At 37.3% G+C, this 15501-nt stretch overlaps 1 protein-coding gene across 2 annotated transcripts in view; it reads left to right on the plus strand.

Annotated features, from left to right (window-relative positions):
- The window catches only part of SNTG2 (syntrophin gamma 2), a 290926-nt gene extending 285638 nt beyond the window's left edge, over nucleotides 1-5288 (plus strand). For both annotated transcript variants that reach the window (XM_086461540.1, XM_086461539.1), the window contains exon 17: nucleotides 5157-5288. In XM_086461540.1, coding sequence (XP_086317666.1) covers nucleotides 5157-5288 — 132 coding nt within the window. The remainder of the gene's footprint in view (nucleotides 1-5156) is intronic.
- Nucleotides 5289-15501: the final 10213 nt, after the last annotated feature.

Genomic DNA, 15501 nt, shown 5'->3' on the forward strand with positions numbered 1-15501 from the left:
TTATTAGGATATGTATAGTGAACTGAAATAGCTTTGGTTATTGAAATATTACACATGCACAGATTTTTTTAAATATCCCCAAAATAAACTGACAATCTTAATTAAAGAAAAAAGCAGCAATCACAGATAAGGCAAGCAAGCATAAGAGTGGTGTTACGTGATACAGAGTAAATACAATGATCAGTTAGTTACTCAGTCATCTGCCTGGCTGGCTACAGAGAGAAATGTTTCTTGAAATAAAAAAAATAAAATAAAAATTAATTATCAGAGCAATGGATTTGTTTGAAAGAAGTGTCACTGGTATTATTTTCCTAGGGAAAATTTACATTACATTCTAAACATGACGAGGCCAAATTTCCACCCTCAAAACCACATTCAAGATAGTCTCTTGCTAAGAGATATATCATGTCCATGTCTTCTGATTATTCAGCATCTGCATTTCCCCAAGGCCATCCCCATCTTTTACCAAATTGATGTTTCCAAACTAATCCCCAGTCCTCTTTCCCTTTCCCTGTTGTAATCTGCATACAAAATATATACCACCAGAACACCAGTTCTCTGAGCAACCTCTGTCCTGAGCCTGCACAAATCTGTACCCCAACTTCTGCTTTGGATATACGTGACTATTCCTCAACATCTGCGCCTCACTAGCCAGCGTCAGATTTGTGAAGGCAACCAGCACAGATGTCAAACGTCCTTCAAACAGAAAGCACCACAGCCTCACCCCCATTCGTGGTCTCCTGAGTCAAATACTACTGTGATAAACTGCATTTCTGGGAGCTTCTGGTTCATAAGGCCTCAAGTCAACCCCGCCTCTCTGATACCACCATTGCTGACCACATCTGCCTGAGCCCTGCAAAAGGACACCTCCAGAGCTCTGCTCCTCTTTTATGATCCCAGATGATTGCTTACCCCCCATGGATAACCTAACATAAAATAGTGAAGCCATAAGAGAACACAAGAGAAGCGAACAAGCTGGTAAACTGCATGAGGAGTGCTTACATGACACCTATTTGGCTACCAGCTGTATAACAGCTTTCAAAAGTAGCACCATTCTTGAAAATAATCCTCCTGACTGAGGGACCTCCAGTATTAACTGAAGAAAATACAGTGTTGTCTTCACATAAAACATAGGTTTAGCAATATTGCCCCTGTTTCAACTGTATGCAGGTTATCTTTTATAGAAATAAGAGCATATTATCATAGAATCGTAGAATCATAGAACAGTTATGGTTGGGAGAGACCTTCAAGATCATTGAGTCCAGCCTTTGCCCTAGCTCTATCAACACCACTAAACCATGTCCTTAAGTACAACATCTACTCATCTCTTAAACACCTCCAGGGATGGTGACTCCACCACCCCCCTGGGCAGGCTGTTCCAATGCCTGACAACCCTTTCAGTAAAGAAATTCTTCCTAATATCCAGCCTGAGCCTCTCCTGGTGCAGCTTAAGGCCCTTTCCTGTTGTTCTATCGCTTGTTACTAGGGAGAGCGGATCGACCTCCACCTTGCTACAACCTCCTTTCAGGTAGTTGTAGAGAGCGATAAGGTCTCCCCTCAGCCTCCTCTTCTCCAGGCTAAACAGCCCCAGATCCCTCAGCCGTTCCTCATATGAGACACGCTCCAAATCCATTACTAGCTTGGTAGCCCGCCTCTGTACCCTCTCCAGCACCTCAATGTCCTTCTTGTAGAGAGAGGCCCAAAACTGGACACAGTACTCAAGGTGCGGCCTCACCAAAACCGAGTGAAGGGGAATGATCACCTCCCTAATACTACTATTATTAGTATTCAAAAGGTTGTTCACAACAGAATAGACAACTTCTCTCAGATACACAGGAGGGACTACTGCGGTTTGATCTGTACTCTGAACTCTAATAGAAACAAAGAGTAGGGGCATTCGGAAGGACTGAGTCCCAGTGATAAGACATTGCTGTCTTCTCTTTTCTTATCCCAAAACTCTTCACATAACGTTGTTAGAGCAGCCTGAAATCCTGCATACAGTCTGTGCTAGGTTACCTCTGATTGCTCATCTTGTATCCATCCAATGTATAGTTTGGAAGTGCGTAAAGCCAGAGTAGAGAAATGGAAAGCTTTGTGAAGGGCTCTCCTCTCAGTTCGTTTGGCTGCATTTGGTCAATGTGTTGAATGCCAGAACCTAAAGTGAAATTATTGGATTATTTCAATTGATTTTGGAGCAAATCTAAGATTGTGAGGGATTTTATATTTTAGAATTTATTGTTTTTAAAGATAGTAGTTCAGGAGATGTAAACCTTTTACTTGAGCCAAGAACTGGTATACTGTATTATTTCATATTGAGTTGTATTTCACTAATAATCATGAATGTGTACTTCATTTTAGTTTTATAAAACTTAGACAATGAGAGTTAAATAACGGCACTATTTTTTTCTGTTTATATTAATTTCATATGAATTTTGCAGTAGACATCTATTGTAAGAAACTTATTCCCTTAGTTGCCTCATAACTATTAATCAAAACAGAAAAAGCAGAGGGTTTATGCCCCAAAAGATCAAAATAAAGATTACATAGGCTTAAATTCCTCAAAGGATTTTAACCAATGTCCATGCTTCATTTTTCTTTCACAACAAGATCTAATTTTGAGTATGAGGCTCAGATGATTAATTCAGCAACCAAATGCCAGTTATTAACGGTTACCCAAGTGCTTAGTTTGATACAAGTTCTCAAGAGATTTTTCTTCTTTTAGGATAATTATTTCTTAATTTATTGACTAGCGAGTATGCAAAATGATCTTAAAGGTCTTTTCCAACCAAAATGATTCTATGGTTCTATGATAAAAGCAGAAGTTTGAGAGTGTTTTGCCTCTTCCCTCAATGTTACCTTATTTTCCCTTGTTTAACTAGGTATGAGTGATAATAAATAGCACATTCTGCTTATCAGTTATATTGGTTTATGCCTCTATTTGATAATCTGGAAAGTATCAGATTGTAATTTGTATTAGATATCAAATTATAATAATGTTTTAAATTGCTTATTACTTAAAATGTTGGCATCAAAAATGGCTGTGAATTGTTTCCGAATTTTCTTGGAAAGTTGTCATTTCAGAGGAGAATTTTTGAAGGGAGAGGGAAAGTCATTTCATTTCTGTTAACACATTCTTGAAGCTGTTTACTTGATAAACTCTTGTGCTTCCAGGTTCTGGAAGGAGTTAAAATTTGTTTCTCTGATGATGACCCACCCTAGACAAATTATTATATGCATGTAGATATCTCTGCTTACATATTCTTTGCAGGATGTAGGGGCTGAAAGCCCTCTCAGGCTTTTGCACGCACTGAGCAAGCACTATAAGGAGGACAGTTTGGTGCCAAAATTTTATCTGTTCCAAGGCTACCGTGTCTGATAAGGTCTTTCCCTGTAGTTTTTGTGGATGTTTCATAGAGCATAAGGGCATTTGTAAGGCCACAAGAAAAGCATAACTTGGGAGCTTGTTGAATATCATTATATCATTCATTACTCTTATTGTCTAGTAATATTGCTTATTGTCACATTATGCTGGAGAGAGTAGACGATAATGGAAAATTACATTTTTCTGGGAATAATAAATTTGCTTAAGGGAAGTAAAATCTCTGAGACAATAAACTATATGCATCTAAGGTTGTAAAGAAACTGTGCACAGTTTTTTTGAAAAATCAGTAGAATCTCACCATCATGAAGTAGACCTCTCAAATATTGCCAGAGTGTAACGGTTTCTTTCTGCCACTCCTTGTTCCTGTTTTTCTCTGTTGCTTCTTGCTTCTTACTTTTTTCCTCTGCTCCAGCATGGCTCCTCCATCAGTTGCAGTCCCTTCAGGGGTGTTACCTGCTCTGCCATGGAGCACCTCCTACTACACTGGCCTTGTTGCCTTTTGGGGGAATTTACTGCCCTTTCTTCAATACACTTCCCCAGAGGCCCCACCACGGTGGCTGTGGGGCCCAGCAGTGCCCTGCGGGGGTGGCTTGGAGCCATCTGGAACCAGCTGTGTCCGGCACAGGGCAGTCCTAGCTGCCCCTCACAGAGGCCGCCCCACAGCACCCCCCACTATGAAACCTTTCCCAGTTATGCCCAATATAGAATCACAAAATGGAGCCACACAAATACTGGCCAACAATTTAAGACATTCATTAGTAGTGAAACCATTCCTGTCTAGTAAACACATGGCTTTTGATAGTGAAATGGCACAACAGTGAGCTTTTCCAGAACAGTAACCTTGAATTCCAAATATTCTGTTTGAATCAATGTTGTTGAGAAGATAACATAAAATACTGTGATAGGAAAAGCAGAAGTCCGGTGCTTTGCCTTTTGTTTACAGGCAAGCATATGGAGTGTGCCTGGATGAACTACGATGTAGCCAACACATTGTTGAAAACAAACGTCTTCTCCCCAAACCAAAAACTGTCCCAAGTGTCCTCACAGTACATTTACTAGTTGCAGACTTTACAAAGAGAAGTATCATGTAAATTGAACGTTTCTTGTGTTATATTTCTTGTCATTGTGTCAGAATATCCATTTGTGTCTGGGGAGACTGGGAAAAAGAAATTTAACTTGTGCACGGAAGATGAAATATGTTATAAAAGGTCAAGGGGATCTGAGGACTGGGTAGCAGTAACTCTGCCTTTCTTTTTGAATAAGGGCATATGAATTTCATACACAGCCATATTTCTATATGCAGGCTGTGGTGTGACTTTACCTTAGCTTCCACCCTGCCTCTGGCCTCCCAGCTTGCTTATCTGATTGTCTTTCAGAGACTGCCGAAGTATGTGTCTTCCTCACCCCCCCAGCTGTCATTTGATGCTGCATCATCCCCAAACATCCTTAACTTATCAAATACTTTAAAATATATTGCGATATTTGAATGTTCTTGCAAGTTGAATGGTTTCATTGCCCAGTCTGAGTAAAATGTAAACAATAAAGTAGCACAGAGTGAAAACTAAATGGACATGCAGGAATATCAGAAAACGAGGTACAGATATACATGTTAATACTTTTAACTTTACGGTTCCCTGTAAAGATTCAAATATGCATTTAAAGTCCATTGTTGTTTGCTGACTAGACTTTTCTGTGTTTATGTAAAATGTTTATAAACCTCAATATGAATTCACATTTTCTCTTCTTTTTGTTTTTCTCTTAATTCCTCTTTCAGGAACTTGAATTTCAGGATCTGACGGCAGTTTTACACTGTATTCACTCCTTTATAGCAGCAAAAGTGGCATCTGTGGATCCAGTATTCATAGACAGTCAGAGTATTGCAAGAAAATATATGTACAGTAACTGATATGATTATATGTCGTGACTATGGAAATAAATTATTTTCTTACAGAAAGTAGTTATTTCATGCACAATATTGCAAATTCGTGGTTTTATAAGAAGTCTATAGTTGTATTATCTGTAACGTTAAGAGTTTTCACAATCCGTTAAACATTTTGAATCTGAATAAGTTTGTCATCTTCAGCATTAATCTAAAACTCTAAGTGAATGTTCATTCAATAATATTTGTAGTGACATTTTAATTTCTGTTCTCGTAGTCTTATTTATTCCCCCATATTAGACAGGAACATGGAATAACATTTCATAGAATCAGAGAATCACAGAATGATTTAGGTTGGAAGGGACCTTAAAGATCGTCTAGTTCCGACCCCCCCTGCCATGGTCAGGGAGACCTCCCACTAGACCAGGTTGCTCAAAGCCCCATCCAACCTGGCCTTGAACACTGCCAGGGAGGGGGCAGCCACAGCTTCTCTGGGCAACCTGTTCCAGTGTCTCACAACCCTCACAGTGAAGAACAACTTGCCAGTGTCTAATCTAAGTCTACTGTCTTTCAGTTTAAAGCCATTACCCTTTGTTGTAGCACTATGTGCCCTTGTAAAAAGTCCCTCTCCAGCTTTCTTGTAGACCCCCTTTAAGTACTGGAAGGCTGCTATAAGGTCTCCCCAGAGCTTTCTCCTCTCCAGGCTGAACAACCTCAACTCTCACAGCCTGTCTTCACAGGAGAGGTGCTCCAGCCCCTGATCATCTTTGTGGCCCTCCTCTAGACCCGCTGCAACAGGTCCATGGCCTTCTTATGCTGGAGGCCCCAAAGCTGAACACAGTACTCCAGGTGGGGTCTCACCATGGCAGAGTAGAGGGGCAGAATCACCTCATTCGACTTGCTGACCACACTTCTTTTGATGTAGCCCAGGATGTAGATGGCTTTCTGAGTTGCAAATGCACGTTGCCAGATTATGTTGAACTTCTTGTCAACCAACACCCCCAAAAGTGTGTGTCCAAAATTTGGCCTCTAAGTCTATTTTGAAAAGTGCTGAGCACACAGACAATTTCTACAGCCTTCACTGTACAAAACAACTAATTATTGAAGATAACTGCCATAGGAATTGAACTTTTATTTGCTTCTATATGTTTGAAAAATTATTGTTCCACGGTCCAGTTCTTTTGAGGTCTGAGAGTTTAGCTCTGGCAAAACTATTTCAGATCAAGGAAAAGACTTAAGCACACACTTGACTCTAGGCATATTAAGTAGCCCCAGCGTATGCAGCAGGTAATGTTAAGTATGTATTTAAATATCATGGTAGATCAACTGAAGAGCTTTAGACTGTGCTAAGAAGCCTAACTATAAGCACCCAGTTTTAGAAAACTTGCCATAGGGTTTTCTTATCTATTAATAAAGCTTCCACAAATCATTCATTTGTTCATTCATAGATTGCCTTGACACTATCCTTTGATGTGATGCTCTGTATTGTTGAGAACAGCTTCTTTAATAACTGTTTTGTTTGGAGGAGGATTCCCCCAGTATAGGATGAACATAACAAAACATAAAGATTTTTCTAGGCCATCTACCATTTTTTTTTCCTACAGCTCTAACCCTGACTTATACAGAAGCAAAGTGGGTTTTGTCCTTGCTAAGGAAATATCATTCTACTTTTGACATATTCCTATCCTTCCTTCTCAAATCATCTTCTTATATGCACAGATAATTCTTCCTACTATTGAAAAAGTATATAAAAGGAACACATTTTACTTTTAGGGCATATTCCCTGTAAGTAATACCAAATATTGCAGGTTTCTGTGATAGAAGTCAGTTGTTCTCAAGTGCAGTTTTGAGGCAGCATCAGCCTTTTTTTTTTTTTTTCCCAAGAAAATAAAACAGTCAAAAAATCAAGCAAGAATATCCTAAATAGATACAATGGTTATGAAGTGAATTCATCGAAGTCCTCCTTGAATTTTAGGAGTCTAGTAAAGTGTCCTGCTAAAGTAAAAGCCTAAAGTTACTGTAGACTACAGAAAAGAGGTAGGTGCCTTTAAGAGCTCTCAGGTGAGGAGTGTTTTTACATAACTTCAGTGCTTAAATTTAGTCAGAGAAGTTCCCCCTCTCAGGTCTTAAGGTAGTTAGCTGTCTTGGCAGACTACAGTGGGGCCTCAGGCACTTACTTTAGATGGATGCTATCTGTCCATCTAAAGCTTAGGCACATATAAAGTGCCTAAAGTAGGTGTTTTGATCCTATCCTAAGGATTACCTGTGACCAAGGCCAAGTGTTATCCATAGAGAAATTCATTTGAACAGTAGAGACTCTGTTTGTAATTCCATGTTGTTTATGGTTCTAATGTTTGCAAGGAGGCACAGTAGGAGTGCTAACTCCTGTTAAAACAATATTTAGCAAAGGTAAGAAATATTTTTATTAATTGTAAATAAATATTTATAGCCATTATGGTATTTTTTAACTAATATCATCTCAGTTTTATATTACATTTTTTCAAAAAAAATCAAAATTGTCTTTCTTGAACATGCTTTTATTAAAAATGTTTCGTTTCATTTTCAGCTTTCCATTTTAGTTGCAGCTCTCTGTATTTACTGAGATTTTACCAGTCACCAATTATAGAACTAAAATTAGAATAGCATTCTCAGTTATTAGCATGAACAATTATAAATGAAAGAGTGTGTGTAGGATGAAGAATGATGGAAATATTTCAGTTTTGGTTTTCTGCTATTTTGTTATATATGAAGTTCAACACTAACATGGAACAGTAGAAAACTACCAGCTAGTACTGAACCAATACTACAGTCAGGCCTCTAGACTTAATGTTTTAAGTATCACGTGATCAAAACCACAGCGTATCTCCCAAATTTTGTAAATAACAACTTAAAAGAAATTCACCTTAGTTTACTAAATAATCTTTCTTTCTACCAAAAAGTTCTGCAGTTCAAAATTATCATTATTAATTTTTTTTTTTTTTTGCAAGAGCAGTTGGATTTTGCATGTTTTCATTAGCCACCTTGGGATTTTTTTATATGAAGTTGCTTATACTGATTTGAAATAATTTTGTTATTTGTTTCATGGAATTTCTAAATTTTAGTCTTTTGGTGAGCTATGTTCTCTACCATTTTTGCAAGACAGTAGTTTTCTTCTGATACGTCAAGGAGTATTAGAGAAAAAGTTCTTACCAATTCATCCTCTGGATTTTAGGGTTGTATTTTAGAAATAATTCTCTAAACATATTTTCAATGAGGAACCTGCAGATCCTTGTTAGCTCATTTGCTTTTTTCTTCCTTTCACATTCTGCAACAATCTTAAGGCAGGGACTAAAGGCCAGTCTTCTGAGGAAGTTGCCAGAGCCTGGGGAAAGCTAATGGACTGACTGCTAGTTACTCAGCCATTGTGTAGATTGTATAGGACTTCCATAGCACCTTGCATTTCTTTGTAATTCTCTTAACAGGGTAACGTGTACCTCACATGTGAAAATGTTGCACTTCCAATTTGTTTGGTTACTTATGTTCATTTGTTACATTTTTTTATTGTTGATAAAGCATATTATTTTATCATTGGCTTCAGAGTGTGTGTCATATAACATGCATATATTTTTCCCTGTCAAAGTTCTTGAGAGTTTGTACCACTTTTCAGCTCACTAAGGACCTTACAATAGTAGGATTCTAAAACAGTAAATAGATCTGCTGGTGGGTAGGTACCTTCCACAGTCACCTCTCAGGAGTTGCACACTGAGGCAGAGAACAGTTGCTTTATGGTGACTGGACAGCTTGAATGTCAAATATGTATTTGCTAATCGAAACAGAAAACAAATTTTAATATGCTTTGTTGCATGCTTGTGATATAAGCTTTAGTCTTACTACCTCATTATTTATTTGTGTATAGTTTTACTTTATTTTTTTCTAGGGAGACAAAGTGGTACCCAAATTGATTAAGGGGTAGGAGGAGAAAGTCATTTGCTACAGCAGAGCCATAAACAGCAGGCTGGGGAAAGAAGCCTACTAACATAGTTAGGAAATTGTGCACCATCACAAAATCAAGGCAACCACTTATGACTAGAAACAGAGTAAAACCAGGATGATTTCTATCTGTCTGGATTATCTGTATGTCTTTAATTTAAACTCAAAACTTGGTTAAAAGGCTAAAAATAATCCCATTTACAAAAATGATTTTGAGCAAATGGGTATTACCATTGATTTAAATCAAAGCAAGGCTTATCAGTGGCATATAAATTAAGGAGTGGTACGGCATGGACTTGGGCACTGAACTTGAATCATACTGTTGATTTGTTAAAATACTTTCTGCATTTTTTGCTCTACACTGATTAAAATTTGCAGAAAAAAATCCTGTGCACAGTTGAGCTAGAGTCGGCTCAGGTTTGTTCCCAGTGAGTGGCTTGGTTGTGCTACCATGTTTAAAAAACCAGAGCATTTAATAGAGGGGATGTGGCCTCACCCACTTTATCTGGCCTATATCATTTAGTTTTATTTTTACGTATAATCATAAAGCGTAGAATTATAATATTGAGGCTGTGCTAATCCAAAGCTCAAGTTCTGGAAATCTGACTTAATTCTTTTCACATTAGGATCTTAGAAAAAGTATTTCAGAGTGATTTCCACCCTTGAGCAAGCAGGCCAGAAGCTTAAACAAGAATTTCTTTGGTGGGGAGGGCTAATCTCTGACAAACTTTGCAGCCTTAAATCTAAAATCCTGTCATATCTAAACTACATTAATTCATAAGTAACTTCAGACCAGGCATGCATTTTTCACAAAACCTTTAATGTGTAGTTCTGATCTTTGTAGTAGCATAAGCAATATTTTTAAATGCCCGCATTTCTTTTTAAGTACATCTGCATAAATACTTCTGCTAAAATACTGTCAGTATTTTCTAACACCTCCCCACCCACCTGAGTGTCTCCTTTATCACAGTGTTGAAAGTGTGGTGTGTGCAAAGGCAATGAAATTTTTCTGCTTTTTGTTGACTGCCATGGTTGATTTTTCATTTAATACAGTTTGCCGATGTCCTCCGGTAAGCTTTTGAGGGCAGAGAGGGTGAATGTTAGAAAGAAAACCCTTTCCTCCATGCTCTCATGAGAGGTGAAGAGAAGTCAGTGGTGATTTCTGTCCCTCTTTCCAATGCATGGGGAATGGACCAAACCACTGCAAAAATGGAAGCAAGGGAGGGATGGACAGACTGTGCAATCTTAAAAACCTCCTTTACTTAGGCATGCAAGCTAAAAGTACCTATCACTCTTGGAATTTCATCAAGAGGTTCTTCTTTCAGTGTGGTTTTCTTACGTTAAATTGCTATTCATTGAGTTATGGCTCAATGGGGAAATATTTCAAAGAAAATAATGTAAAATAGATCATGTAATCATGTATTTTGTTTCTTAACCTATGTTTCAAAAATGTTTAGGTACTTTTGTGTTGAATCATGTAGAGAAGAGATTATCTTATGTGAAGTAAAAGACCTTGTAGTAAATTTATTAGGAAGTATAGAAGGGTTTTGTGTAGCATGCAAGATGAAATTGAAGATGTATTTTAATCTGGTTCAACCAGAAAAACTCTACAAGTAAAATCTTTTCATTAAATTTGAAGTTATTAAATGCCATGGACTTGAGCCAAAATCCACTGCTTTTTTAAGTCCCAGTGACTTAAATGGGACTTAACCTGAAAAGTGACAAAAAGATATACAGTTTTAAATAATCCACAGGGGAAGAAAAACTCTTTTCTAATATTCTCTTGGTGCGCAGCTGCCTACATTGTCAGTAAAAGGATTCATTCCCAAAGAAAAAGCTGCTGACTTTTCAGTAAGGAATCAAACTATTTGGACTGAAGGCTGTAATCTTTTATTTGGAAAGGCTGCCACAGTGCTATGTGACAGTTGCATTTACGCAGGTGTTCAGACCTCTGGTCTAGATGTATCACAGACTTTTTTTTAAGTGCAAAAACGTGACGTATTGTGCAAGTCTACACTATATCAGGAGTTGTGAGTAGCAGAAGGGTCTCAGCTGCATAGATCTGTAGGATTGCCAGACAACCAAGCAGGGAAAGGAAGTTAAATGTAAGAAATTTTTCTTTCCTGGTTACAGATTATTCTTGGAACATTTTCTGTTATATTTCTAGACTAAGTAGCTGCCAGGTTTGTACATGTCTCTAAATTCTGAACTATGATGGAAACATCACACTTGGTGCTTATTAATGAATTAATGTAGAAATCAGATGTCCAGTCTGTGTTAATCAGTTGGTTTCAACTCCACAATTGATGGAAAAAGATGTACAGTTCCAGGGATTGCTTTACTCCCTCCTGCACTAGATGCCTAAAACCAGTGAATTGAATCATGTTCTGAAAAGGCAGTCATCTTTTGCAATCGACTAGTCTAGATTTTCCTACAGCATAGGAAAAAAAACTATAGCATTATTTTTGACAGCTCAATTTCCTATAGATTATAGTATTAGTGTCAGATTTATATACCAATACAATAAAAAGTAGCAATCATGACCAATGTTGGGGAATTATGAGAATAAAATAAAACAATCCTGAAGTGAATGGAATGTAAATCAGAAGTTTTTCATCCCCTTAAACAGGCAGAGGGGGGAAGAAAAAGCTTTAGCTTATTTTTCTAGCTGGCAGTTACTACCTAGTGCTTAGCAGAAAATATTTCTAAAATGAGGCAGTACAGATTATATTAATTCATAGATAGGGTCTATGTCCCAGGGGATACATTCACTCAAGGAACATCAAGTGTCTTTAAGCACTTTGTTCAATTAACATTCAGAACTGAACTAAATTACTGCTGTACAACATCCATAAGCAGAGTACATGATCAGCTCACTGTTTTCTTTTTGCACAGAAGATGGACAAATGTTCCTCAGCTGAGTTAATATGAATATTTAATTGGTTTTAAGGATAAGACTTTCCCTGTGTTTTAAAGTAGAAAACCTTTACTGAACCAATGTGTTTGGTCAGATTATTTTATTGTTGGATAAAACTGGGAAAAAATCCTGTTTCTTAGATGTTTCATGCCAAGACTTAGAGAAGTGCTATAATTTGTATTTGTCTCGTACTCTAGCTATATTCAATACTATGAAGAATTTTTGGAATAAAGGTAGCATTTTCCCCATCTGCCTCCTACTAAAAGCACAGTGACTTCCACAAAAGCCCCAGCACTTATTAGCACATATTGCATCATGGTGTTTGAGATACACTAGTGCTTTCGTAGAACTCAAATGGGGAAATGTTTGTGGTCAGAGAGAGGTAGGAAACATGAAAAGAGCTGCAGGGTTGAATGTCAAACAAGAAAATCTTTGTGGAAGTCAATGACGTTTTTATCAACGTTTTTAGCATTATTACAGATTTATTTCTCCCCATCACTGGGATATTCATAGCAGGATGAAAGTAAAAGGAATTAGATTCATAACCAAACTTGTATTTAACTTGCCCTTCACCTTCCTTTGGATCAAGGTGCTGAGGAGTTTCAATTAACTCACTCCATATAGTAGGTAGGTGAGAATGCTGTTGTGACAGCACCAAATTCTGAGTTCATGGTCATTTTAACCTACACAGAGTTAACATCTTCCTAGTTGTGCTGTTAAAATCCCTGAGTCTTATTTGCTTGCTGCTTTGTTTTGCACTTTAATTTTTTAGAGTTTTACTAAGATCTCAAAATACTCTCAACTGTTCTTTTGTTTCATTACCATCTTTGTCATCCTAATTCTATAAAGCCAATTACTTCTAATGCCTTTTGTTGTCACATTAACCATTTCTAGTCCTTCAATATTTTTTTTTCATTTCCTTTTCGTCTTTTAATAAGTTTCTAACACACTATTTTTATATCCTGTGGAGAAAGATATGCAATTGCAATCAGGAAATTGACCCCCAAAACATAAATTTTGAATGGTCATATGAAAAGGATGTAAACAAGGTTTCTCTGCTTTAATCATTAAAATTTTTTACTGATTTTTCCTCTTGGAAAAACATGCACCATACTTCATTCTTAACTGGTATGTTCTAGTAGGAGCAGCAGTGTGGTACATCTTTTCCCTTGCTAATTAGTATACATCTCAACAACAGATGCTTTTTCATCAGTAGTAAATCCATTTATATGGCATGCTTTCTTAGAATTTTACTTGATGTAGCTAAGAGGCATGTAGGTTTCCTTGGGTTTTTTTGCTTTCTCTGTCTAAATAGCTTTGCCGACCATCATCAATGGTTCTTTGCACTCAGAATTGCTTAGCTCCCTTGCCTTCAAAGGAAAAGTTCTCCTAGTTTGACATGATTGATATTTTGATTTGTAACAATAAAAGTAAGTAGGCAAGGTACAGGTATTATTTTTATAAAAAAATATTTTCAGTGTTCTTTTTATTAAGCATATTTTCTCTGCCATCCACAGCTGCATGACTTTTGCATCGGTGCTTGCAAAAGTATTTTGACTGGCAGTGCCTGTTAAACTGTGTCTAAGAGCAGGTTCCATTTTTGCCTAATGCTTGCTAATAAATTGCTTCGGTTTCGTTGGTGCATCTTTATCTGCAATATACACTACCCTTTGATTTATCATGCCATGGCGTATTTTTTCAAGGTCATTTTTCTGTAAGATTGTGTTGTGTTTCTTTGTCATAGCTCTTTCAAAAAAATCAACCTTTGTTCTTTTGCAGTTACATTCTCATCTCTTGATCTGAAAAAAATCAACTGCCTGAAAAAAAATCTCTATAGTTGTTCTCCAGCAATTCGCTTCGTTGATGTTAGTTTTATTTCTCTTCTTTTTTTTTTCTTTTTTTTTTTTTGAAAAAAAAATGAGAAGAAATTTAAGATTTGGAATTTTTAGTGGTATGCTCCATACTACTCTTCTTTTTCCCACATTCCTTTTTTTTAATTTGACATTCAAAGCACACCCAGCATTTTCTAGAAGATAAATTGGATGAATTGTGTCTGTGGCATGAAAACATCCCCTCCAAAATAAAATGCTAGGAGTTCAAACTGTAAGAAAAAACCCCACAAGTATTTACACAGGGCAGGTCAGTGTTCACTATTCTTCAACACAACAGAGTTTGGAAATTGCCAGAACTATGTGCAGAAATATTTTAATTAGTTTGAGCTCTAGACAAAACTGAAACTGAGGGAATGGATGTTTCATTAAATATTGAAAAAAACTAGGAACATTTTTATAGCATGAGGAAGAGAGAAGATCTCAGTATCGGGTATGTGGTTTTGTTATATTAAGATGTTATCAAACCAAATGGACGTAAGAACTACCATTTTGTTTCTGGTTAAGATTTGCGTAACCTAGAAAAGCCAGGGACCAGGATCAAGTACTTAGAAGGAGTTTCACAGACTGATTCAGCTCTTCAAAAACCTCTTGTGTAGACAGACCTATTGTCCCCATCATTTTAAAGTACCGCGTACAAGATTTCTAAAAGCTGAACTCTAGCACCTGGCATTGTAACCCAACACTATTCACTGTGTGCTATTTGCAATCTGTTTGTAGGCTGACTGTAGGATTCCCTAACAGAGAGCAACCTCCGGCTAACAAAGAACAAGAAGATGATGTATTTAAAATACCCACATAAAGGGAACATAGCTAAGAACCAGGGTAGGGTATGGATAAAATTGTAGTTCCTTTATGATCTGTAGTTAGTGAGAACATCAGAGACTAGACTTTAGGCTGCTAAACATCCTTAGGGGTTCATTCAACAGCAGCTTGGGAGACAGAGATCCATAACCGGCTCCCCCATTGCTATGAACAGATCTTGCAGCAGGAAGAAGATCTAGCTGTTCCAGTATTACATGGAAATTATTTTTTAGATTCCTCCAAATGGACCTAGCAATTAGAATTGCTAAATATGCAACCATCTATGCACTGCAGGCACTCACTTTGAATTCCTAGACCTTCGCAGTTGTTTACTGAGCATGTTTCATTTAATATCTGCAGCCGGCTGGGAGAATGCGTACAGATGATTGCTGTGCCTCAGCTGATGAGTGGAAGTCATTAAGCTGTAATAGCTTGGTTACCTATGGTTGTTTATCTGTGAATCTATCCTTTGACTTTTCAGGTCAAATAGATTAGCCCCACTAAAAGTGTGCTTCAGTGGTGGGTTTGAAACGGAATTAAGATATAAAAAAATTTCTGCAAAATATTCATAGTGTGACAAGAGCAAGCAGAAGTAGTTACATTGTGAGTAGAAGAAGAAGAAAATAAGCACAGTTGATGCGCTTGAAAAGTCTATTAAAAG

This window comes from Leptosomus discolor, chromosome 2, assembly GCF_034619465.1.
Source record: "Leptosomus discolor isolate bLepDis1 chromosome 2, bLepDis1.hap2, whole genome shotgun sequence".
Taxonomy (NCBI): domain Eukaryota; kingdom Metazoa; phylum Chordata; class Aves; order Leptosomiformes; family Leptosomidae; genus Leptosomus; species Leptosomus discolor.